The sequence below is a fragment of the Orcinus orca genome, chromosome 13, assembly GCF_937001465.1.
Source record: "Orcinus orca chromosome 13, mOrcOrc1.1, whole genome shotgun sequence".
NCBI classification, from domain to species: Eukaryota; Metazoa; Chordata; class Mammalia; order Artiodactyla; family Delphinidae; genus Orcinus; species Orcinus orca.
Window position 1 is genome coordinate 75,119,827 of NC_064571.1, and position 26,119 is coordinate 75,145,945.

Consider the following 26,119-nt stretch of genomic DNA (forward strand, 5'->3'; position numbering starts at 1 on the left):
GAGGTAATCCTTGTATCTATTTCAAGTTTTTTGCGGGGGCAGGTAGGGGGAGGATTCAGTGATATCCCTGGTACAGTTCTTATTCCAGTACTGGGCATGGAGAAAACCCTCACTGTACATTAACTATTATAATATTAATGTCCTACTCTCTGGGGAATGTTGGGTGTTGTCTTACTGGGATGTGGAAGAAAGATTATATGGCCTCACAAGGAACAGCATTTTATCACAGCAAGATTAAAAGTTGATGTATACGTTCTTTAAGAGGTGAGGCTAGTCAGAGCTTCCAGTGTTCAGGACACAGTCCCTTGTCCCTAACGGATGATTAACAAATATTTGTTAAACAGGGAATCAAATCCCATATGTTTCGACCTTGGTAAAATATCACTTCTAGGGTCTCTGCTGGCTCTACTATGCAGCAAGGGGTGCAGTCATGACTGTTTTTGAGGTTGGCTCTGTGGATCTCATTTTCCATATGTGTCATATGGTAGGGAAGGAGAGGATACCCTTTAAGCTTCATGCCAGTTCTACAATGCTAAAATTCTCAGACTTTCTGTCCTAGTCAACTATGACAAAATTTTCCTCTCTGGGAATACAAAGGGCAGCACCAAAGCCAGGCCATGTCCACAGTGGAATGAGTGTGGAGTTGCAGAGCTTTGCCATCTTACCCCAGTCCTTGCAGCCGAATGCACACTGTGTTTGCCTCCTTTCCCTTCTATTTAGGTAGAGTTCTACTGCATTCCAGCTGCAAGATAAACAAAGCATTTATCCCAGTCAATTTTAACAGCCTTCCCTTTGCACCTCTGCATATTGCTCAACTTTCATACAGCCATGAGAAGCTCATAAAATCTCAGCCTGTGCTGACCATAAAAAAAAGGGTATTTTTGTAGAATGCTGGGCTTGTGTACTTCCTTGAAGCACCAGAGGAACTGCAGGAGCTTTTAAAACTAATTAACAACCCCCTGTTGGGGACATGGCACTTTGTAGTGATTTATCCTAGGTGGGAGTACAGACCTGGGCAGCAAGAACTTCTAAAACTGTATGCAGATCTGAGGGGATTTGTGAAGTGGTGTTATTTATGACATACACCTCCCACTACCCACTTTTTGGTGGAGAGTGTAATAGAAATATTTAATGCATTCTAATCTTAACAGGAGAGGTAAGAACAGGTAATTTTTTACTTTTTTACCATGCCACTGCTACAGTTACAGCCTTCCAGAACTTCAAGTTTCCCCCTCCTCCTACAAATGCCATTGTGTGTTTTAGAAAGTCAGGTGGTAGAAGTCCTAGTCCTGCTGACGTGTTTTAAAACATGTGTGACTCTAGGACCTAGTGTAGTTATTGCTGCCATAATAATTTGGGGCACCAATGGTTTCCCTTTCTCTCAGTAACAGGAAGATCTGATGCCAGGAAATAATAGATTTTAAAAGTACCATTCAAACATACAGTTCCCTCAGCTGGGGGCGCTATCCTGAACTGAAAGATAAAAGACTCAAATTTATTCCTGTCGATACAAGAGCTTTGTTTTTTGTTTATTTATACCATGTCCTCTTTTTCAGTATTTCTATCCTTTCTTTTGTTAAGCCCAAAGGATATGAAGTAGAAGGAAGAGAGCAGACACAGGGCACAAGCCCAGACAGATATAATAAGGATAAATTCTACTAAACAAACAAAAGAATCAAGTTTTAATTATGAAATAGAATATGTTTCTGTTTAAAATACATATATTTATTTATATGTAACATTTAACAATAGAAAAAATCTGAAAGAGCAGCATGAATAATTTTCTTCAGCTTTATTGAAGTAAAATTGGCAAATAAAATTGTAAAATATTTAAAGTATACATTGTAATGATTTGATCTATTGCAAGTACATTGTGAAAACAGCACAGATATTTAATAGCAGTTATGTTGGAGTGGTTGGATGATGGGTTTTTGTTTTTCTCACATATTTATCTGTGTGTGTGTGTGTGTGTGTGTGTGTGTGTGGACATTTACACTCTTTTAGCAAATTTCAATTATACGACACAGTGTTATCAGCTATAGTCACCATATTATACAGTAGATCTTCTGACCTTATTCATCATACAACTGAAAGTTTGCACCCTTTTACCAACCTCTCTCTATTTCATCCACCCCCAACCCAATCCCTGGCAACCGCTTTTCTACTCTATGTTTCTATGAGTTCAATTTTTTTTTAAGATTCCACATATAAGTGATACATACAGTATTTGTCTTTCTCCATTTGATTTCATTTAGCATAACGTCCTCTAGTTTCATTCATGTAGTCCACAAATGACAGTGTCCTTTGTCAAGGCTTAATAATACATATATATATATATATATATATAATATCACATTTTCTTGATCCATTCATTAAAATAATTTTTTAATCTCATATATTTCACCAGCCCAAATAGAAGGCTGCTTTTGCCTGATCATTTTATTTCTGAGGTGATAACGTATGTAGAGCTAGCAATATGATTTTAGGGCTAGAGTCCCAACAACTTCAATGTCATGCAGAATTATACCAGAAGAAAAGCATTTTGCACTTCATTGATCACTGGAAGCCCTTTTCTAGGTATTCTGCTATGCAGAGTTCCTTTTCCTTTGCAACAGATTGCTGAGAACTGATCCTGAAAAACAGAAGTGTCGATGGAACTTAGGAGGGAAAGGAGGAAAAACTTTGGAGCCAGAACTCTGAACACTTCCTCAGATTCAAAACTCAGCCTTCCCATTTTCTAGTTTTGTGACTTCAGGCAAGTATTTCAACACTTCTGTGCTTTAAGGTACAGAATTGTGGTACCTATCTCCTAGGGTTTGGTGAAGAGTCTATGAGATAATGCAGAGTGAGCATAAATAAATGTTCAAGTTCCTTATCAAGCTCAGGTCTGATGACTTGATTGCCAGCCCAAGCCCATGACAGTTCTGAGGAGGACAGAGAAAGACATTGCATTAATAATTAAAAAGATTAACTTAATGACAAGTAAAAGAATAGAAGCATAAACAATGTCAACATTTAATATCTCATTTTTAAGTGGTCTGGGGGTAGCATTTCCAGGGTTGGTTCAGAAGCTCATAAATGACACAAAGGACTCAGGAGCTTCCCACCTTTTTGCTCAGTTATCTACAAATATCATTTCTGTCCCATGAATGATCTATTTTGCAGCTCTAAGCTAAAGGCAGATGTGGTAGCAAACTTATTTGTATGGAAAAATTTTCCTAGGAACAGACCCCACCCCTCACCCCAAAGATTTTACTTTATGTCTCATTGCCTAGAAATAGACTATGCAGCCACCCATAACTGTGAGAGAATCCCAAAAGCAAAAAAAAAAAAAAAAAAAAAAATGGTGAAAAGAAAACTTGAGGGCTTCCCTGGTGGCGCAGTGATTGAGAGTCTGCCTGCCGATGCGGGAGACACCGGTTCGTGCCCCGGTCCGGGAAGATCCCACACTCCGCGGAGCGGCTGGGCCCGTGAGCCATGGCCGCTGAGCCTGCGCGTCCGGAGCCTGTGCTCCGTAACGGGAGAGGCCACAACAGTGAGAGGCCCGCGTACCGCAAAAAAAAAAAAAAGAAAGAAAAGAAAACTTGATTGCATGATTCCTTCTCTGGAGCTGAGTACCTTGTTGTCTGAACAAAGTAAATGTGTCTTGAGCATGGGCAGAAGAGGATGGGTCTGGAACCTTGGGTATGTAGTATCTGTCGCAGAAAGATTTAATTGAACATGGAATCTCAGCACCACCATGGCTGGTATTTTGGGTACCATTGACTCTGGGAGCTTTTTATTCAATGGGGGGCATGGCTGGTGAATGTCACATGATTAACACTGCGGCATATTTTGCCCTGTTTTTTTGGAAAAGATATTGCAAGTGTCACTCTTTACATTATAGCTCAGCTTGTGTAACTGGTCATAAATTCTGGCCAAGATTTACTTCTAAGTGGCATGGAGAAGTCCCTACAGTGAAATAAATGCTGTTAATAATAATGCCACAAATGCAATGATCAGCTCATCTTTGAAGGTTTTATAACGAACTTTTTTATTTGCTTAGTTAGGTTTTACAGTGAAGACTAAACTTTCTTAATTGATTTTATTACTTTTTTCACCAAAATCTCATTTTGCAATGCTTTGCACATTACCACATAGCTTCAGAGCCAGAAATCATCCCTGATTTAGATTTATGGGAAGAGTTTGCATATGTTATAAACATAGATTTTCTTCTAGTTCTAACAAAGTATATTTATTTCATATACAAACAAATTATATATCTATTTTAGAATGCTTTTATTTAAATTCTAATGATTTATGGGCACTGTAATTTGGCTGCCCATGTAGCATTTTATCCGGCCTTCTCTAAAACACTAAATCTTTAATTGAGTAAGGCAGAAGCTTGTGGATCAGTACATTTTGTCTTTGGCATTATCTCTGTTGAGAAAAGGGGGGCAGGGTTCTATTTAGGTTTTATTTGCTTTTATTATTTCCTTCAACTCTCTGGCTGGTTATTGCATTCCTGTATCATTTTGAAATTTATAGTCTATTTAATAGCATTTTTATTTTTTATGATTATGTCAGTCTTACCCATAAGAGGGTCTTAGGGAATATGTTTTGAGTTTCTTTCAACAGCAACCACGTCCAGAAACTACCTAACATGAGTCTTTTTACCAGAGGGAGCTATGAAACCGAAATGATTTTAGATGTAGATTATAATAATAATTTGGAGGCATCTTTATGATCTGTGAGTTTCATATCACTCTCATGCCTAGCACTCCCTTTGATTATTACTGTTCTAACAGAGCACTGCAAAACTTCTGTACGTATCCCATAGCAATCTCTACGTCAGGGGAAGGTGCAAGGGAGTGAGGGTATGCTTAATACTGAATTGTTCACCAAAATGTCAAGAACAGTTTGTTCAAATTATCTCAAAGCGTGGCTTAAACTGGTGTTTCTCCCTCAAAGATTTTAGGATTAGCATCCAGCTTAGAGCTTCTCCTCTAATTGTGTGGCTCTCTTCAGTCTGCTGCCCATGTATCTTCTGCTGCCAAACTGTAGCTTCTGTCATAAGTGAGTAAAACTTAAGAACCCACAAATCTCCCTAAATTCTCTGCACAGGAAAGCTAAAGAGGCAATACTGTAATATTTTAACTGGTCTTTGGATTTGCAAAAGAAAGCAGCTTCCATTGGAAAAACTTCCAAGGAGAACCCGACAGTATGGAGAGCTGTTGAGTCATCTCTGGCTTCTTTGACAGCACCATGAAATATAATCAGCAATCAGTGACTTTCCCTGGGTGGAATATTTATGAAATGTGCCACTCAATGTTCTAAAATCATATTTTATGATCAGCAGAATCTGTGAAGTTTTAAATCTGCATTAATAATAATATAGACCTAACTTCTGTTACTCTTTTCAGGTTTTATAGACTACTTTTATATAACCCTTTCTGTTGGCCCTTGCAAAAATGAATGAAGTATTTGTTACAATCCCTATTTTATAGATGGAAGAATTGGTTTCCAGAAAGATTAATGGCTTCTCACTTCATTTTAAAACCAAGGGCTCTCATGCCTTGTAGCATACGGCTTGGCTGCATCAAGTTTGGAATCAAAAGGACTGGTTTTCATCTGAGTTTGCTAGTTACCTCTTCTATAAATTGCAAATGTGTTTGGCTGCGAGTACCAGAAAGCCAATTTACAGAGATGTAACTGAGTTGGGGGTTATAGATCTCAAACTCACACACACACAGAAAATACAGACTTTGTCAACTGCCTGGATTGGTTTCCCTCTTTGATAATGCATTGATAACCAATCTGTGATTCCCTTGGCTTTTTCCTGCCCTGGCCACCTCCTCTGGAGCTTCAGGCATGGTGCCTGTATCTGGGGTAGAAATAAGAAAGATGAAAGTTTCAGTCTCTCTGTCTCCTTTCATAGATAAAGCAAAGTCTTTGCTTCCTATAACCATCCATGGACTTTGCTGCTCTGTCACAGTGTGAACTGTTACATGGCTACATGCTGCAAGGTACTATGGAAAGAGAATGTTGAGCCTTGGGCTGGTAATGTTGCTGTCCAAATAAAACTAGATCACTCTTAGTTAAAAAAAAGGGGGGGTTAGATTTTAGCAAAGCTAGCAAGTGTGTCTATCTCACATAGCTTTTAGGGATATTTTATTCAGGGCAAATTCTGTGTAATAGGTATGTAATAAATTGTATTATGGGTAATATTTTGGTATTAATATTGATAACATGACGATAGTATTGTTTTCCTTTTTCATAGACAAGAAGCACCTTTGAAAAAAATAGTAGTTAGTAATAATTATCAAAGTTAAAAATGCTACCTTATACTTTTTTTTTTAACATCTTTATTGGGGTATAATTGCTTTACAATGGTGTGTTAGTTTCTGCTTTATAACAAAGTGAATCAGTTATACATATACATATGTTCCCATATCTCTTCCCTCTTGCATCTCCCTCCCTCCCACCCTCCCTATCCCACCCCTCCAGGCAGTGACAAAGCACCGAGCTGATCTCCCTGTGCTATGTAGCTGCTTCCCACTAGCTATCTACCTTACGTTTAGTAGTGTATATATGTCCAAGCCTCTCTCTTGCTTTGTCACAGCTCACCCTTCCCCCTCCCCATATCCTCAAGTCCGTTCTCCATTAGGTCTGTGTCTTTATTCCTGTCTTACCCCTAGGTTCTTCATGACATTTTTTTCCCTTAAATTCCATATATATGTGTTAGCATATGGTATTTGTCTTTCTCTTTCTGACTTACTTCACTCTGTATGACAGACTCTAGGTCTATCCACCTCATTACAAATAGTTCAATTTCGTTTCTTTTTATGGCTGAGTAATATTCCATTGTATATATGTGCCACATCTTCTTTATCCATTCATCTGATGATGGGCACTTAGGTTGTTTCCATCTTCGGGCTATTGTAAATAGAGCTGCAATGAACATTGTGGTACATGACTCTTTTTGAATTCTGGTTTTCTCAGGGTATATGCCCAGTAGTGGGATTGCTGGGTCATATGGTAGTTCTATTTGTAGTTTTTTAAGGAACCTCCATGCTGTTCTCCATAGTGGCTGTACCAATTCACATTCCCACCAGCAGTGCAAGAGTGTTCCCTTTTCTCCACACCCTCTCCAGCATTTATTGTTTCTAGATTTTTTGATGATGGCCATTCTGACTGGTGTGAGATGATATCTCATTGTAGTTTTGATTTGCATCTCTCTAATGATTAATGATGTTGAGCATTCTTTCATGTGCTTGTTGGCAGTCTGTATATCTTCTTTGGAGAAATGTCTATTTAGGTCTTCTGCCCATTTTTGGATTGGGTTGTTTGTTTTCTTGTTATTGAGCTGCATGAGCTGCTTGTAAATTTTGGAAATTAATCCTTTGTCAGTTGCTTCATTTGCAAATATTTTCTCCCATTCTGAGGGTTGTCTTTTGGTCTTGTTTATGGTTTCCTTTGCTGTGCAAAAGCTTTGAAGTTTCATTAGGTCCCATTTGTTTGTTTTTATTTCCATTTCTCTAGGAGGTGGGTCAAAAAGGATCTTGCTGTGATTTATGTCATAGAGTGTTCTGCCTATGTTTTCCTCTAAGAGTTTGATAGTTTCTGGCCTTACATTTAGGTCTTTAATCCATTTTGAGCTTATTTTTGTGTATGGTGTTAGGGAGTGATCTAATCTCATACTTTTACATGTACCTGTCCAGTTTTCCCAGCACCACTTATTGAAGTGGCTGTCCTTTCTCCACTGTACATTGCTGCCTCCTTTATCAAAGAAAGGTGACCATATGTGCGTGGGTTTATCTCTGGGCTTTCTATCCTGTTCCATTGATCTTTCTGTTTTTGTGCCAGTACCATACTGTCTTGATTACTGTAGCTTTGTAGTATAGTCTGAAGTCAGGGAGCCTGATTCCTCCAGCTCCGTTTTTCGTTCTCAAGATTGCTTTGGCTATTCAGGGTCTTTTGTGTTTCCATACAAACTGTGAAATTTTTTGTTGTAGTTCTGTGAAAAATGCCAGTGGTAGTTTGATAGGGATTGCATTGAATCTGTAGATTGCTTTGGGTAGTAGAGTCATTTTCACAATGTTGATTCTTCCAATCCAAGAACATGGTATATCTCTCCATCTATTTGTATAATCTTTAATTTCTTTCATAAGTGTCTTATAATTTTCTGCATACAGGTCTTTTGTCTCCTTAGGTAGGTTTATTCCTAGATATTTTATTCTTTTTGTTGCAATGGTAAATGCGAGTGTTTTCTTGATTTCACTTTCAGATTTTTCATCCTTAGTGTATAGGAATGCAAGAGATTTCTGTGCATTAATTTTGTATCCTGCAACTTTACCAAATTCAGTGACTAGCTCTCGTAGTTTTCTGGTGGCATCTTTAGGATTCTCTATGTATAGTATCATGTCATCTGCAAACAATGACAGCTTTACTTCTTCTTTTCCGATTTGGATTCCTTTTATTTCCTTTTCTTCTCTGATTGCTGTAGCTAAAACTTCCAAAACTATGTTGAATAAGAGTGGTGAGAGTAGGCAACCTTGCCTTGTTCCTGATCTTAGTGGAAATGCTTTCAGTTTTTCACCATTGAGGACGATGTTGGCTGTGGGTTTGTCATATATGGCCTTTATTATGTTGAGGAAAGTTCCCTCTATGCCTACTTTCTGCAAGGTTTTTATCATAAATGGGTGTTGAATTTTGTCAAAAGCTTTCTCTGCATCTATTGAGATGATCATATGGTTTTTCCCCCTTCAATTTGTTAATATGGTTTATCACATTGATTGATTTGCATATATTGAAGAATCCTTGCATTCCTGGGATAAACCCCACTTGATCATGGTGTAGGATCCTTTTAATGTGCTGTTGGATTCTGTTTGCTAGTATTTTGTTGAGGATTTTTGCATCTATGTTCACCAGTGATATTGGCCTGTAGTTTTATTTCTTTGTGACATCCTTGTCTGGTTTTGGTATCAAGGATTAGCTGCATCCCATAGGTTTTGGGTCATCATGTCTCCATTGTCATTTGTTTCTAGGTATTTTTTTATTTCCTCTTTGATTCTTCAGTGATCACTTCGTTATTAAGTAGTGTATTGTTTAGCCTCCATGTGTTTGTATTTTTTACAGATCTTTTCCTGTAATTGATATCTAGTCTCATGGCATTGTGGTCGGAAAAGATACTTGATACAATTTCAATTTTCTTAAATTTACCAAGGCTTGATTTGTGACCCAATATATGATCTATCCTGGAGAATGTTCCATGAGCACTTGAGAAAAATGTGTATTCTGTAGTTTTTGGATGGAGTGTCCTATAAATATCAATTAAGTCCATCTTGTTTAATGTATCATGTAAAGCTTGTGTTTCCTTATTTATTTTCATTTTGGATGATCTGTCCATTGGTGAAAGTGGGGTGTTAAAGTCCCCTATTATGAATGTGTTACTGTCGATTTCCCCTTTTATGGCTGTTAGTATTTGCCTTATGTATTGAGGTGCTCCTATGTTGGGTCCATAAATATTTACAATTGTTATATCTTCTTCTTGGATCGATCCCTTGATCATTATGTAGTGTCCTTCTTTGTCTCTTTTAATAGTCTTTGTTTTAAAGTCTATTTTGTCTGATATGAGAATTGCTACTCCAGCTTTCTTTTGGTTTCCATTTGCATGGAATATCTTTTTCCATCCCCTTACTTTCAGTCTGTATGTGTCTCTAGGTCTGAAATGGGTCTCTTGTAGATAGCATATATATGGGTCTTGTTTTTGTATCCATTCAGCCAATCTGTGTCTTTTGGTGGGAGCATTTAGTCCATTTACATTTAAGGTAATTATTGATATGTATGTTTCTATTCCCATTTTCTGAATTGTTTTGGGTTCGTTATTATAGGTCTTTTCCTTCTCTTGTGTTTCTTGCCTAGAGAAGTTCCTTTAGCATTTGTTGTAAAGCTGGTTTGGTGGTGCTGAACTCTCTCAGCTTTTGCTTGTCTGTAAAGGTTTTAATTTCTCCATCAAATCTGAATGAGATCCTTGCTGGGTAGAGTAATCTTGGTTGCAGGTTTTTCTCCTTCATCACTTTCAGTATGTCCTGCCACTCCCTTCTGGCTTGCAGAGTTTCTGCTGAAAGATCAGTTGTTAACCTTATGGGGATTCCCTTGTGTGTTATTTGTGTTTTTCCCTTGCTGCTTTTAATATGCTTTCTTTGTATTTAATTTTTGACAGTTTGATTAATATGTTTCTTGGCATATTTCTCCTTGGATTTATCCTGTATGGGACTCTCTGTGCTTCCTGGACTTGCTTAACTATTTCCTTTCCCATATTAGGGAAGTTTTCAACTATAATATCTTCAAATATTTTCTCAGTCCCTTTCTTTTTCTCTTCTTCTTCTGGAACCCCTATAATTCGAATGTTGGTGCATTTAATGTTGTCCCAGAGGTCTCTGAGACTGTCCTCAGTTCTTTTCATTCTTTTTTCTTTATTCTGCTCTGCAGTAGTTATTTCCACTATTTTATCTTCCAGGTCACTTATCCGTTCTTCTGCCTCAGTTATTCTGCTATTGATCCCATCTATAGTATTTTTCATTTATTGTGTTGTTCATCATTGTCTGTTTCATCTTTAGTTCTTCTAGGTCCTTGTTAAATGTTTCTTGCATTTTGTCTATTCTATTTCCAAGATTTTGATCATCTTTACTATCATTATTCTGAATTCTTTTTTAGGTAGACTGCCTATTTCCTCTTCATTTGTTAGGTCTTGTGGGTTTTTATCTTGCTCCTTCATCTGTGGTGTGTTTTTCTGTCTTCTCATTTTGCTTACCTTACTGTGTTTGGGGTCTCCTTTTTGCAGGCTGCAGGTTCGTAGTTCCCATTGTTTTTGGTGTCTGTCCCCAGTTGGTTCAGTGGGTTGTGTAGGCTTCCTGGTGGAGGGGACTAGTGCCTGTGTTCTGGTGGATGAGGCTGGATCTTGTCTTTCTGGTGGGCAGGTCCATGTCTGGTGTTGTGTTTTGGGGTGTCTGTGGACTTATTATGATGTTAGGCAGCCTCTCTGCTAATGGGTGGGGTCGTGTTCCTGTTTTGCTAGTTGTTTGCATAGGTTGTCCAGCACTGTAGCTTGGTGGTCTTTGAGTGAAGCTGGGTGCTGGTGTTGAGATGGAGATCTCTGAGAGATTTTCGCCGTTTGATATTATGTGGAGCTGGGAGGTCTCTTGTGGACCAGTGTTCTGAAGTTGGCTCTCCCACCTCAGAGGCACAGCACTGACTCCTGGCTGCAGCACCAAGAGCCTTTCATCCACACGGCTCAGAATAAAAGGGAGAAAAAGTAGAGAGAAAGAATTAGTAGAAGTAGGAAGAAAGAAAGAAAGGAGGGAAGGATGGAAGGAAGAAAGGAAAGAAAGAAAGGGAGGGAGGGACGGATGGTGGGAGGAAGGAAGGAAGGAAGGAGGGAAGGAAGGAAAAAAGAAAGAAAAGATAAAGTGAAATAAAGTTATTAAAGTTAATTATTAAGAAAAAAAAACGGACGGATAGAACCCTTGGACAAATGGTGGAAGCAAAGCTATACAGACAAAATCTCACACAGAAGCATATACATACACACTCACAAAAAGAGGCAAAGGGGAAAAAAATCATAAATCTTGCTGTCAAAGTCCACCTCCTTAATTTGGGGTGATTCGTTGTCGATTCAGGTATTCCACAGGTGCAGGGTATATCAAGTTGATTGTGGAGCTTTAATCCGCTGCTTCTGAGGCTGCTGGGAGAGATTTCCCTTTCTCTTCTTTGTTCTCACAGCTCCCAGGGTCTCAGCTTTGGATTTGGCCCGGCCTCTGCGTGTAGGTCGCTGGAGGGCGTCTGTTCTTTGCTCAAACAGGACGGGGTTAAAGGAGCCGCTGATTCGCGGGCTCTGGCTCACTCAGGCCGGGGTGGGGGTGGGGGAGGGAGGGGCACGGCGTGAGGGGCGGGCCTGCTGCGTCAGAGGCCGGCGTGACGTTACACCAGCCTGAGGAGCGCCGTGCGTTCTCCCGGGGAAGTTGTCCCTGGATCCCGAGAACCTGGCAGTGGCGGGCTGCACAGGCTCCCCAGAAGTGGGGTGCTCGCACACAGGCTTCTTGGTGGCGGCAGCAGTAGCCTTAGTGTCTCATTCCCGTCTCTGGGGTCCGCGCCGTTAGCCGCGGCTCGCGCCTGTCTCTGGAGCTCCTTTGAGCAGCGTTCTTAATCCCCTCTCCTCGCGCACCAGGAAACAAAGAGGTAAGAAAAAGTCTCTTGCCTCTTCGGCAGGTCCAGACTTTTCCTCGGACTCCCTCCCGGCTAGCCGCGGTGCACTGACGCCCTGCAGGCTGTGTTCACGCCGCCAACCCCAGTCCTCTCCCGGCACTCCGACCGAAGCCCGAGCCTCAGCTCCCAGCCCCGCCCGCCCCGGCGGGTGAGCAGACAAGCCTCTCGGGCTGTTGAGTGCCGGTCGGCACCGATCCTCTGTGCGGGAATCTCTCCGCTTTGGCCGCCGCACCCCTGTTGCTGTGCTCTCCTCCGCGGCTGCGAAGCTTCCCCCCTCCACCACCCGCAGTCTCCGCCCGCGAAGGGGCTTCTAGTGTGTAGAAACCTTTCCTCCTTCACGGCTCCCTCCCACTGTTGCAGGTACCGTCCCTATTCTTTTGTCTGTTTTTTCTTCTTTTTTCTTTTGCCCTACCCAGGTACGTGGGGGGTTTCTTGCCTTTTGGGAGGTCTGAGGTCTTCTGCCAGCGTTCAGTAGGTGTTCTGTAGGAGTTGTTCCACGTGTAGATGTATTTCTGGTGTATCTGTGGGGAGGAAGGTGATCTCCGCGTCTTCTCTTCCGCCATCTTCCCCTCATCCCCTACCTTATACTTTTATTGTGTTCAATTCTTAATAGCTTTTAACTTGTTTTAGCCTTATAATATACCTCTAAATAAGTACGGCAAGTATCATTATATTTTACAAACAGGAAAACAGATCTCCATAGAATTGAAGGGAATTACCTAAATTAATGTCAGAGCATGTATTTTTACTTCAAATCTTGCAGTATGATTTGAATATCATGTATTAGTACTCAAAAGCCACTCCTTCCTCCAGAAGGATAGAGGGAGAAGCAAAAATAATAAGCAGTGGTACTATTTGTTGATTACTCATTGGAAAATTAACAATAGTTAATATTCTCTTGTAATAGCACCCTTCTCAATTTAAAAATATATTCATATTTGATATTCAAAAAATAGGAAATAGACATGGCAAGTGAGACCTCAATGTAAGTAGGAGGAAACTGAGTCTCTCTTTATATGATTTGCCCAAAGTCACTCAACTTATAAACAAAAGAGCTGGGGCAGAGCACTAGTTTTCCCAATTTTAGCCCAATGATCATTTCACTGACCCTTGTTACCATCTAGAAACAGGTTTTTCATTACCTCTCATGAGAACAGTGTTTTGTAAAATTTAGTAACTTTGAACTCTTTTAAGTCAAAGCTTGCAAAGTTGTAGATCTATAATGTAAAAGTTTTGTTTGACCTCCACACCATAGGCCCATGCAATGTTGAAAAATACAAATAATTGTCAATATTTAAACATCAGATGTTAAATAAAACCCAATATTTCCAGCTTTTCTTGCAAACAAACAAATAATCTATCCATCTATACTTGGACCGCATTCCTGAATGGAATGAAGGGTCTGTACTAAAGACTAAGCAGGAATTCTTCAGTTTTCCACAATCCTCTGAATTACCTGCAGGGCCCTTAACAGAGAAGCGAACATTGGCCCCTTTTCGCCTCAGTTGATTTGTGTGCCTTCTCTCTGTAGGCAGGTCAGTTTGTGCCCCCCCCCCCCCGCCATTAACTTATCACCTTTTTCTTTTCTTTTACTTTCTGCGATTCTTTGAGATCTTTGTACATTCAAAATAGCAAAGGGAAAATCTGTTTGGTTGTTTTCAAGTTAGATGGAAAAAAAATGTCGTTACCTTTAGCCTGCTTGGCAGTGATTGGTGTATGCTAACTACATTCAGTCACTCCTACGTGTAGATGTGATGTTGGCAGGCTAGTCTGGGGAAGAACAATGAAGTGGAAGGAGAGCGAAAAATAAGGGGAAGGCTGCAGGTTGTTGTATGAAACTCAGGCTGATTCGACAAAGGATCATCTGCCACCAGGGCCTAGATTGAGGCCATTTGAGGACCATTGTTTGATGGAGTACTCCATACCCACCCTGTCATTAAGTTAATAGTAAAGTAGGCCTCCTTAGAGGAGTGGACTTATCACTTGTTTTCCCCACATAAATATAATTAAATATGAAAGGTGGTGACGGCAGTTGAACATCTGTCTTTAGCTTTCAGATTTTTCACAGTCTGTTGATTAGGTTATGTTTTATATTATTCCAGTGTCCACAGCTGTCAAGTGAAATGGGAGTGGGCCTGCCCAAGTCTGGGAGCCGAGGTCTGCTTCACGTTCCACGTGGTAATAGCCGGTGACAGCTTCTACTATGAACAAATTATTTTCCGTTGGTTGATGGGTCTCAGCTGTTCTAACTTGGGAAGTGATGAGTTTTGCTTTCATTGGGAAAGTAAGATCTGTTCAAATAGAGTTGCTGGCTTCTTTGGGTGTGAGTGTTTGATTTTTGTGTTTGTTTTTGTAGCTTTGTGTATATGCACATGCAGTGGTATTTGGGTCCTTTTTTGACAGCAGGCTCTAAACTTACTAGAGCATAATATCTGGAGTCTTCCAAGGTCTGTGCTGATATATGGGAGGGAGAGATCAACACGAGGGCAGAGGAGCATTTCAGACAATCTCACTCATACCAAGCTCTCTGAGATTGATTTCTCATCTTGACTCAAGAGTGTTTGTTCTCAGGCTGATATCTTTTCCTCCTGAGTGAGGTTAGCTCACACCAATATCCTTGGGTAATGCCAAACAGTAGAGTGCTAATTAAATGGTAGGATCTGGAAATACTGAGGGTCTTCTTTCAGAGGTGTCGAATCTATAGACAATTTTATAAGCTACAGGTGTGCACATAGCACAGAAATTGAATATGTTTAAAATGGAAAAGTCCTGAAGATTTTTCCCCAGTGCCTTCATGTTCCCTTCCCCTATTCTCCATATCAAAACGTGGTTTTAGAAAATGTTCTAAGCATACTTTGACTCACAGGTATAAATAAGGAATGATTGCTTGGTTACCTGAACTTTAGCAGGAAACAATTAAAGGTATCTGTTTCTGTCCAATACAACTTTCTGTGTTGATGCAAATGTTCCAGATGAAATGTGGCTAGTATGATCAAGGAACTTAATTTTTATTTTGATCTCATTTATTTTATTTCATTGTCTTAATTTTAAACAGCCATGTGTGGCTAGTGCCTACCATATTGGAAGTGCAGAAATAGTTAATGATGACCTTTAAAGCTCTCAGGTATTTCAAATGAAGGGTGTATTTTTGAGGAGGACTAAATTATCCTGGCATTACTGAAATGGCACCATTGCCACCTGAAAAAGTAGAACTGACCATTTCTAGTGTCCATTACAGGAGCATTAAATCCTAGGCAATAATAAGACATTTAAAGAATGAATATATGATTGAACGCATAGTAATGATAACAAATGATACTGTTAACAGTATCAGTTAACATTTGTTTGAATCAGGCACTGTCAGAATCAGGATGCTTACGTCATCTATGCAACAATTCTGTGAGGCACACACCATTGCCATCCTTGTTTTGCAGTTAAGGAAACTGAAGTGTAGAAAAACCTGAAAAGTTAGTAAATAATGGAGTTTTGATTTCAACTCAGTTCTGTCTCTAAAGCCCACTTTCACAATTGCAGATACTATTATGACTATGAGCTTTAAAGCACAGCTTACTTTAGGGGCAATTAATGAAGCCCATATCTGAATGTAGTGCCTTAGATCTCCAGGGTCCCTTTATTTTCCTCACTTGATGATGATACTTAAAATAATGTCTACATGCAACTAGCGTAGAGTAAATACTCCATAAAAAGCAGCTGCATCTTTTCACTATCATCGTAATTATATGACATTTCCATAAACTTTCATTGCATATGTGATATCAATCACAAGGGCCACTGAGTCACAGATGAATCTCATAAGTGATTCTGCCCTTAATATCGCCAGTGACAAAAGTATCACAAAATTATAGTTCTGAGGATTTAAGGGGCCCAAAGAGACTAGCTAAAAACATTTTATTCTAGAGATAAGAGCTATTACTGGATGTGATTCTGTTCTCCCCTCAAAATCAGCAATGCTATTATGAATATCACAGAATTTTGGACTTTAAAAAAATCTTGTACCTCCTTGTCTAAGTAACTATTGCATGATGAAGTTAGATGGGGAGAGTGTGTCTGTAAATTACATTGAATTATTAACTGAAGAATGGATTGAATCTACTGTCAATCTACCGTTACAACTATACTGAGTATAGTTATAACTTTCTTCCATTCATTCTCCTTGAAATGTATTTCCTGGTGTTCACACCCATGGGACCTGTCAGCCACTGTGCCAGGCATTGAGATTGGTGGAAACTGATCCACTGATTATATTAACAGGGAAAAATAAATCTGCCACAAGGCACTTAGCTGTCTGCCATATGATCCAAAGTAAATTCAGTGAAACTGATTGATTTTAATTCTTCAGTATGTGTAATTGCTTCCAAACTTATTGCTAGTTAGTGTTTTTTTTTTTGTTTTTTTGTTTGTTTTTTTTGCAGTACGCGGGCCTCTCACTGTTGTGGCCTCTCCCGTTGCGGAGCGCAGGCTCCGGATGCGCAGGCTCAGCGGCCATGGCTCACGGGCCCAGCTGCTCCGCGGCATGTGGGATCTTCCCGGACCGGGGCACGAACCCGTGTCCCCAGCATCGGCAGGCGGACTCTCAACCACTGCGCCACCAGGGAAGCCCGCCAGTTAGTATTTATAACATTAAATTCAGGTTAACCGTTTGATTGCTAATCTTTGCATTACCCATAGACTCTGCAATTTTGGGACTCCTGAATTTGACTGTGACTTCTAAGTGGCCACATCAACAATTTTTTTCTGTTCCTTTTTGGCACATAGAATGATTAAGATGACACAGATGTCTTCAGTGGGCTTCTAGTTGATTAGCAATGCAACCAAATCTCTGAGAGGCTCAAGGTTGTGATTTCTGCAAAGAAGACTTGCAGGTGTGGTCTGCTCTGCACTGAGATAACAATAGGAAGCTACAGCTAAAGATCATCAGGTCTGTAAGGCTGGGGAAGCCAGGCTGTTGATTGCAGAATGGTCATCAGGCAGGAGTATTTGTGAACAAAGGACCAGTATTGGAGGCTTAGCCTTGAGAAATGTCAAATATCTGAATGGGGTGAGAAAAACATTCCAAGCCCACGTATCTGTTTGGGATGAAAAATAAAGATGAGACAGTGGGAAGGGATATATTTATGTCTTCCTCCAACAGAGAGCATGGCTTTCTCTCTGTAAACCCAGGCACAGCATCTGAGACTGGTTAAGTAGGACACTGGATACAGTTTATTTAGCACATTTTTTCCCCTTCAGTAAAAATATAAATCTCTATTCACTCATTTCCTTCATTTACATTCACACTGATCTGTTAAGACAAGCAGTTGAAATGGGGATAATTTTCTAGCTGAGCATGTGTCAGCATCATGCTAAAAGATAGAGTTGGTACACTTCACTCACCCCCAAAGATGTTTGGTATATTTCCTTTTGAGTAAACAGAAGCCATAAGAGAGGAGATGCTAATAAGTAATAAGGAAGGAAAGGAAGGAATAATAAACATTTATAAACATTTAAAACAAACTGAAGCACATGCTGAGTCCGCAGCATTTCATTGAGCAGGGTAATGGGCCTTCCTCCTTCTACTGTTACAGGCTATAAGGGAAGGAAAATCACATTGACTTGGTTCTTAAATTCTTTAAAAGGAAACCTGTTCGTCTGAGGCCATACCTTTTTTTTTTAAACATCTTTATTGGAGTATAATTGCTTTACAACGGTGTGTTAGTTTCTGCTTTATAACAAAGTGAATCAGTTATACATATACATATACATATGTTCCCATATCTCTTCCCTCTTGCATCTCCCTCCCTCCCACCCTCCCTATCCCACCCCTCTAGGTGGTCCCAAAGAACCGAGCTGATCTCCCTGTGCTATGCGGCTGCTTCCCACTAGCTATCTGTTTTACGTTTGGTAGTGTATATATGTCCATGCCACTCTCTCACTTTGTCCCAGCTTACCATTCCCCCTCCGCATATCCTCAAGTCCATTCTCTAGTAGGTCTGTGTCTTTTTTCCCGTCTTACCCCTAGGTTCTTCATGACATTTTTTTTTCTTAGATTCCATATATATGTGTTAGCATACGGTATTTGTCTTTCTCTTTCTGACTTACTTCACTCTGTATGACAGACTCTAGGTCCATCCACCTCAATACTGAGGCCATACCTTTGCCTGTTGTGAGTTTTTACAAATGAATTGCAATCAGAAATTAAATGAGGGCAGATAGGGGATGGTTATTAAATAAATTGCAATCAGAAAATAATGAGTGCAGGCCAGAGGTCAAGTTTTGAATAACGTGACCTTGAGGAGCCTGAAGATGGCAGATATTACAATCACAGTGTATTTCTTTGAAGGGTCAGTGAAGTTGATAGAGAAATCAAGCTGCAAGGGCTGGTGCAGAAAACATTCTGTGATGAACACTCTCTGTTACAGGTCTTCATTGTGTTCAGGAAGCAGAATCTTATGCACGCACTCAGAGAAAGCATAAAAGATTCACACAAAGACCGTAACAGTCACACGAGCACTTTCTTTTATATACAGGTACATTTGTCTAAATGTGTGATTCCCCCCAAATAGTATCTTGCTCCTAGTACTCTTTTGTAGTATGCTTTTCTCATTTACCAGTATACTTTCCATGTAAAGATTGAAATTTAAATTCATATTCATTCCCGTTTAACAAGAAAAATGCTATTTGATTTGTAGATCATTAGTTAATTGCATTGATCTTGTGACATCTGATAGATCATCATTGGAACTAAAGATACAGTGACCCAAGATCATGGTTTAACGGGCATCAATATTACAGCTTTTGCTCCATTCTAATCCCAATTCTGCTCATTCTCCTTACTGTGACACTCAAAGTCTGTGATGAACAAATACAAACATTAACAATGTAGGTTGGAAGGAAGGGTCCAGGGTTTGTTGGGTCTGGAGCCTGAACTTTTTCTATGTCATTGCCTACTTGCAGGGTCTGTTTCAGATTTATAGGCTTTTATTTGAAATTTTTATTGAGATAATTATAGATTAACATTCAGGTGTAAAAAAAGGAATACAGAGAGGGCTTCCCTGGTGGTGCAGTGGTTGAGAGTCCGCCTGCCGATGCAGGGGACACGGGTTTGTGCCCCGATCCGGGAAGATCCCACGTGCCGCAGAGCGGCTGGGCCCGTGAGCCATGGCCGCTGAGCCTGCGCGTCCGGAGCCTGTGCTCCGCAACGGGAGAGGCCACAACAGTGAGAGGCCCGCGTACCGCAAAAAAAAAAAAAAAAAAAAGAATACAGAGAGATCCTTTGTACATTTTGCCTAGTTTCCCCCAAAAGTGACATTTTGCAAAACTAGTATATTATTATAACCAGGATATTGACATTAATACAATTCACTGATCTTACTCAGATCTCCTAAGTTTTACTTTTACTGGTGTGTTTTGTAAGTAGGCACAATCATATTTTTCACTAATGAATATTTAGTAAAATATTCTTACTATTTGAACACATTTTCTAAGTTTCAATATTCAATGCATTTTATGCTTTTTGGTGTCATATACGGTTTAGGGATTTTATTTAGCTCTTTTCTACGTGTTTAGACTTTTTTTTAAAATACCCTTTTCCTTGGATTTGAAAGACTTACTTGATCATATACTATGATTTTATAGATAATCTTTCCTCCGAATTTTCCAACATATGGCACTAATGCATCTGCTTTTTCTTGGCCTGATACCACATATTTTAGTTATTACAGCTTTAAAATATATTTTACTCTCTGGTAGAGAAAATCTATTCTCATCACTCTTTACTTAAAATAAAAACTTATTTGCAATTCTTAGACATTTATTATTCTATATAAATCATTCATATAATTTGACTTATGTTTTCATTTCTTAAGGAAATTATGCCAGGATAAGATTGGTTTGCATTAGATCTGCAAATTAATACTTAGAGATCTTTTTACAAATTTTACAATATTAATTCTTGCCATTTAACTTAGGGCTATATCTTTATTTTATTCAAGTCTTTTTCATGGACCTCAGCAAATTTGCTCAGTTTTTCTGTACACATTTCCTGAGAGCCTTGGGGAAGTTACCCTAGATTTTCGTTTGAAATATCAAAAATGGGTCTTCTCCACAGTCTTTAGTATATTCTGCCTCTTATGACTTCTTAGTGGCAGAGTGGAAACAACTGTTACAATGTTACCAGTGAGGGAAAAGAATGATGAATAGCATGACTGGTTCTCTCTGATGGAAACTAAGGGGCTTCTTTGGACTGAGACCCAAGGGTATTACTCAATGGGAATAGGATCAATTCCTGAGTAGACTAAATGATCTCAGAAAAGATTGCAAGTCCACAGCTTCCAAGATAGGTTATACATCTCCCTAGTTGTGTTCTCTCTGCAATCCCCTTTTCCCCAAATCCATCTGTGCCCTCAGGATACAGAAAAGATAGTAACTATACTATCTCATCCTCAAATGGCAGCCCAGAGAGGTAGGCAAATGACTCTCACATGAGGTGGGAAAGACTCAAAGACAATTCAAGTCATATCAGACCATATCAGTGCAAACAGAGGATTTGGGAAAAGCTTACTTGGAATAAAAACAGCATTTCCCCACTGCCTTTGCTGCTCTGTTGTGATCATATAACTAAGTTTTGGCCAACAGGATGTAAGCAAGAAAAGTATGTTCAAATTTTAAGAAGTATTATCAAAGGAACACAGTTTGCTCATTTCCCAGCATTTCTCCTTATGGTGCCTGGAATAGTAACACAGTGGCTTCCTCCAGATATCTTGAATCTGAGTGGAGAATAAACTATTATCTTGTTAACTTACTGTTATTTGGGGGTTTGCTGATAATTGCAGCTGAACTTGATTTTAACAAATACAGCATGTGCCTTTTACAGAAGAATTCATACAGAGCAGCTACCATCACAACATATCCTCATTAAATTATTGAACTTCATGAATGAATAAAGACATTTTCAGTCATCTAGGCAGAAGAAAACAACTCTTTCAAAATGAAAAAAAAAGAAATCAGGCTCACTTTCTAATTCTCAACAGCCATAGAGAATTTTTACAAAAGGTCTACAAGTTTCAGGAGAGCCAAGACCAGGGCAGGGCCAGGGCTCCTACAAATGTTTTCCTTGAGTGAATCAATTCAATTCAGGAACTGAAGAATGAACCTTGAGTCCAAACCATGTCCCCAATGTAATTTTACCAAAATAGCCACAGTATTCTGCTTCATCTGTATTCTTGAATTAAGTTCTCAATGTGGTTCAGAAACAAGAGGCAGCTTCTTATGATTAATCTCTGCTTCCTTAAATCACATCATTATCTGTAGTTTCTGCCTGTGTAGGTGAAGGACATTTTACCAACTCACTATAATTTAAAACGTTGATAGCCTTTCTGAGTGATTTAAGCATGTCTCTTTCTTTTTTAATTTTTTAAATCTTTTAATCTTAATTTTTAAATTTTTTTAATCTTTATTGGAGTATAATTGCTTTACAATGGTGTGTTAGTTTCTGCTTTATAACAAAGTGAATCAATCAGCTATACATATACCTATATCCTCATATCTCCTCCCTCTTGCATCTCCCTCCCACCCTCCCTATCCCACCCTTCTAGGTGGTCACAAAGCACCAAGCTTATCTCCCTGTGCTATGTGGCTGCTTCCCACTAGCTGTCTATTTTACATTTGGTAGTGTATATGTGTCCACGCCACTCTCTCACTTCGTCCCAGCTTACTCTTCCCCTTCTCCGTGTCCTCAAGTCCATTCTCTACGTCTGCATCTTTATTCCTGTCCTGCCCCTGGGTTCTTCAGAACCATTTTTTTTTAGATTCCATATATATGTGTTAGCATATGGTATTTGTTTTTCTCTTTCTGACTTACTTCACTCTGTATGACAGATTCTAGGTCCATCCACCTCACTACAAATAACTCAATTTCATTTCTTTTTATGGCTGAGTAATATTCCAATGTCTCATATACAGTATATGAGGTTTTGATTTGTGGTCCAGCTGATACTGATTCTTTCAGTTGGTGGTTTTAGCCAATCTACACATGCATGTATATGACAGATAGGTTTGGCTTTAGATTTTTCATGATATTTTTCTGTGCTTTTTAGATCTTTATATGGTGACCTTCCTTGCTATGTTTTACATATGAGTTCTGATAATTTTGAAGGGTTGTGTATTTTCTTCTGGTGGTTTCATAAAGGTAACTTTAACTTTATGTAATTAACCATTAGGTTTTTTGAAAAGTAGTATCTATTTAGCAATGAAAAAATTTGTAATACTTAGTTTTTATGTTTCTTGTTCTCTTAACAACCTATTTTTCATTGACCTTAGGTTACAAGAGATGAAGAAATTATTTCTATTTCCTGATATTTGTTTAGTTATAGCATTCCTACTCTCTCAGTATTTATAAATACTCTGTTCTTGAAACATAAGCCCAATATTTGTTCCACCTCAGTTGTTCAACTAAATGACTTCAATGCTAACTATCACTACAATAGCAATCATATTATAATATATAAATGTATCAAATCAACATCTTGCACACATTAAATTTAAACATTATATGTCAAATATAATATTATATTTGTATTTACATATTTATTTAAATATATATTGTTATATAAATATTATAATGCATAATTTTAATTTTTTTTTCAAGGCACATTTAATTTAACATCAAGAGTGCAATACAAAAGGCCCAAATACAATGAAGGAACACATTCCCCCATTAACACCAACGACAATGCTCTTTCACCATGTGCCTGTTGAATGGAATGGGGATTTAATAAATTTCACTACTGAAAAAAATAACACAGTGAGTCTCATCACAGCTAATATCCTTATACAATCTAGTTGTGAAATGAATGTTTATAATGCTTCAAACAGTTTAGACCTGAAGTTTGATACCACACCTTCATTATTTGTACAGTCCTCAATAAGATTATCTACAGTATTAGCAATCATTCAAAGAACAAACCATTGAGTAAAACCACATTGATTTAAGGCTCAATCAAGTAATATGGAGCCCCAAACTGAATGGTTAAATATATGAACTACTTGTACTGACATCTATTATTTGATTCTCTCATGACTATTAAGTTGGTTCTTAGCAAATAAACCCTTTAAAGGCAAAATTCACCTCATTTGAGTTTGACCCAGAAGTTCAACAACAATCACGAAGTCCACAGTCTTATTGGCAAAACTGATATACAGTGTCTCTAAGTCACTATGCTCAAGGTTAAGAGCGATGCATATTCCATCTTTACATTTACTGGAATTTTACATGTTCAGTCCATGATTTTAAATCTCTAGGTTTTCATTCCTCCAAACTGTCTGAAGACACAGTGTGCCACAGACTTAAGACTTCTGTTTCTCCCTTTATTTTCTTCAAACAGAAACACTTCTCAAGTGTCTACATGTCCCAGAAGGGGAATTTTTTGGAGGTGGCCACTTCTTCGGAATAGTCTGACGCCATCAGGCCTCTGAAGCAAGGGGAGGGGGAAGAGAAAAAAGCTGAAACACAAGGTTCATCTGGTAAGTTTTACATTAACCATTACAAGCTGGATAGTATAAGAATGTGGCTTTTTGGCTCAAAAAGTCTGAGTCTTGGTGTGGAAACGAGTACTTGGCTGTCCCACCACAGCTTTCTCGTAGTGGGACTGTCAGGGAAGTCTTGACTGGGGAGTATGATTTGTTTACCTATCAGGCGTAAAATTCCAGGCACTCAGTTCATTTTGGGCTTGTTCCAGTTTGTCTTTAGTCTGTTCCAGTTCACCTTTCATTTTTAGGAAAAACAAGTTGATCGCTGGGTCTACCATTGTTGATCTCAGTTGGGCAACGCTAGGCTGCTGGACTTGCTTGAGGTACTGGATTTGAGTAGTCCACTCCTGCATCTCTTGCTCCTTGGTTGCTAGTCGCATTACAAGAATGTTTTCCCTGCGTGCAGACTCTTGCTGTTGTTGCTTTAGTTTTTCTTCAGATTCCCTTAAGCCAGTTACATCATTACAGTTAAGATCTGTGTACTTGCCCTCCAAAGCTTGTACATATGCTTCATATTGTTTCCACCTGAGAATTAATTCATCTCGTGCCATCACTTTGAAGTCTGTTTCACTCAGTCGAACCTTTTTAGGAAGAGGTTCCTTGTTGGTCATCTTGAATCCTCCCCTGACGGAGGCCGCGCCGGCGCCGCCCAGTCACATAGGCTGACCCTGCGCTACCCGCTCGCTGCCCAGGCCGCCCGACCCGGCTGCCGCCGGCCCCCGCGCTCCTCCTCCTTAATTTTTTTAAAAGGACCAGGAAGAATTGTCTTTAAAGTTGTTTTAGGGTACTTGTGCTCAGTTCCCTAACAGGGAAAAGTATTAAAATAGCAATTTTAATAACCACCATAATAGAACTAATATATAATTTTAAAACTTCCCACATTACTGTTGTGTCCAGTTTGTGAATAAGTGAGAATATCAAGGAGGAGAGATGTTCATTACTAACATGCAGAATTCCAATAGAGAAACAACATAAAATGGTAGTTAAATTAATGGGTTTTGAGGTCAGACTGCCTGCTTTGAAGCCTAACTTTAGCACTTACTATGTGAGAAAAGTACTAATATTTCCTATAAAATGGAGATTAAAAATGAGACCACAAGTTAAGTGAGGATTATAAGAAAAAAATAAAGCATATAGAAGAGTGTCATCACACGGTATGTACTCTGTAAAGGCTGCCATAATGGTATTATCCATCTTCTTAATGTTTGCTAACCTGCTAGATGAAAAATGGTAGCTAGTTGTTTGAATTTGCACCTTCCAGATCAATAATTAAATGCAGATCTTTAAAAAATGTTTATTAGTCATTTTTATGCTTTCTAGGAGTTTCTTGTTATTATTCTTTGCCCATTTTTCTCTTTAGTTATTTGTCTTTTTTGAATGAATTGGCTGGAGGTCTTTTAACATTAGACACAGTAACCTTTTCTGTGTATTATATATATTTTTGTACTCTCAGCCTCACTTACACTTTTAAAATGTTTTTATTAAAGTGATATACATTCAGGAAAAGGTACAGTTTGATACACTTTCATAATCTGAACACATCTGCGTAGCTAGCACTTAAATTGTAAAAAAAAAAAAAAAAAGGAGAGAGAGGGAGAGAGAATAATCCAGCAGCACAGAAGCTCTCTTCCTGGTCCATCCTAGTCTCTACCACATCCAATAGTATAACCACTATCCTGATTGCTGACAAAATAAATCAGTGTGTTTTCATGTTTTTGTGCTTCGAGTAATGGAATTGTAGGGAATTGTACTCTTTTGTGTATGGCTTCCGTCATCTGCAATTTAATTTTAAGTATGACACCTTTCATTTTAGAATAGTTTTGTTTTTTGATGTTTTAAATAATTTAATCCCTCAACTCAGCTAAGTGAATAAAGAAACTACTTTTACATATGGCTGTAGAAAAGGATGGACTGGTAAATATCTTAGCATAATATTAATACTTTTTAGTAATTTCATCTCCTAAACTGTTTTTCATAAAAGAGAATGAAGGCCTTTTAATCATTCAAATTCTAATTGTCTACAATATCTCATCTAATCTCCATCATATAGTTTTAAAAGTTTTCTATAATTTAGTTCATCTGACCTTTGCAACCATATTATGTCTTACTCTCTGAAGCAGTTTCTGAAGGCAGGTCTGTCATTATCTTCCAAACCTAAGTCTCTTTGCATCTTTCCTTCTCTGAGAATTGCCTTCTTGGTGCCCCTTTCCTATTCAAATCTGTATTATCCCTGATACCTAACTCTACAGCCACCATGTCTTCAGGCCCATGTGTATTATTGAGTAACTCCTGTGCTTCACATAATATCTAAGTTCTGAGGGTAAAAAAAAAAACGTTCTGGGAAGTC

At 38.8% G+C, this 26,119-nt stretch overlaps 1 protein-coding gene and 1 long non-coding RNA gene across 3 annotated transcripts in view; one reads left to right on the forward strand and one right to left on the reverse strand.

Moving 5' to 3' along the window:
• Positions 1–26,119, forward strand: part of LOC125960902 (uncharacterized) — a 251,240-nt gene that overhangs the window by 86,062 nt on the left and 139,059 nt on the right. For both annotated transcript variants that reach the window (XR_007471053.1, XR_007471054.1), the window contains exon 2: positions 23,628–23,766. This is a non-coding gene — a long non-coding RNA (uncharacterized LOC125960902). The remainder of the gene's footprint in view (positions 1–23,627; positions 23,767–26,119) is intronic.
• LOC101280754 (pre-mRNA-splicing regulator WTAP-like) lies at positions 23,756–24,474 on the reverse strand. The gene has a single exon (XM_004274848.3). The coding sequence runs from the start codon at positions 24,381–24,383 to the stop codon at positions 23,928–23,930; it is 456 nt and encodes a 151-aa protein (XP_004274896.2). The 5' UTR covers positions 24,384–24,474; the 3' UTR covers positions 23,756–23,927.

Bases quoted from the DNA above. Each gene is read 5' to 3' on its own strand.
- LOC101280754 (XM_004274848.3), bottom strand. From the start codon at position 24,383: ATGACCAACAAGGAACCTCTTCCTAAAAAGGTTCGACTGAGTGAAACA.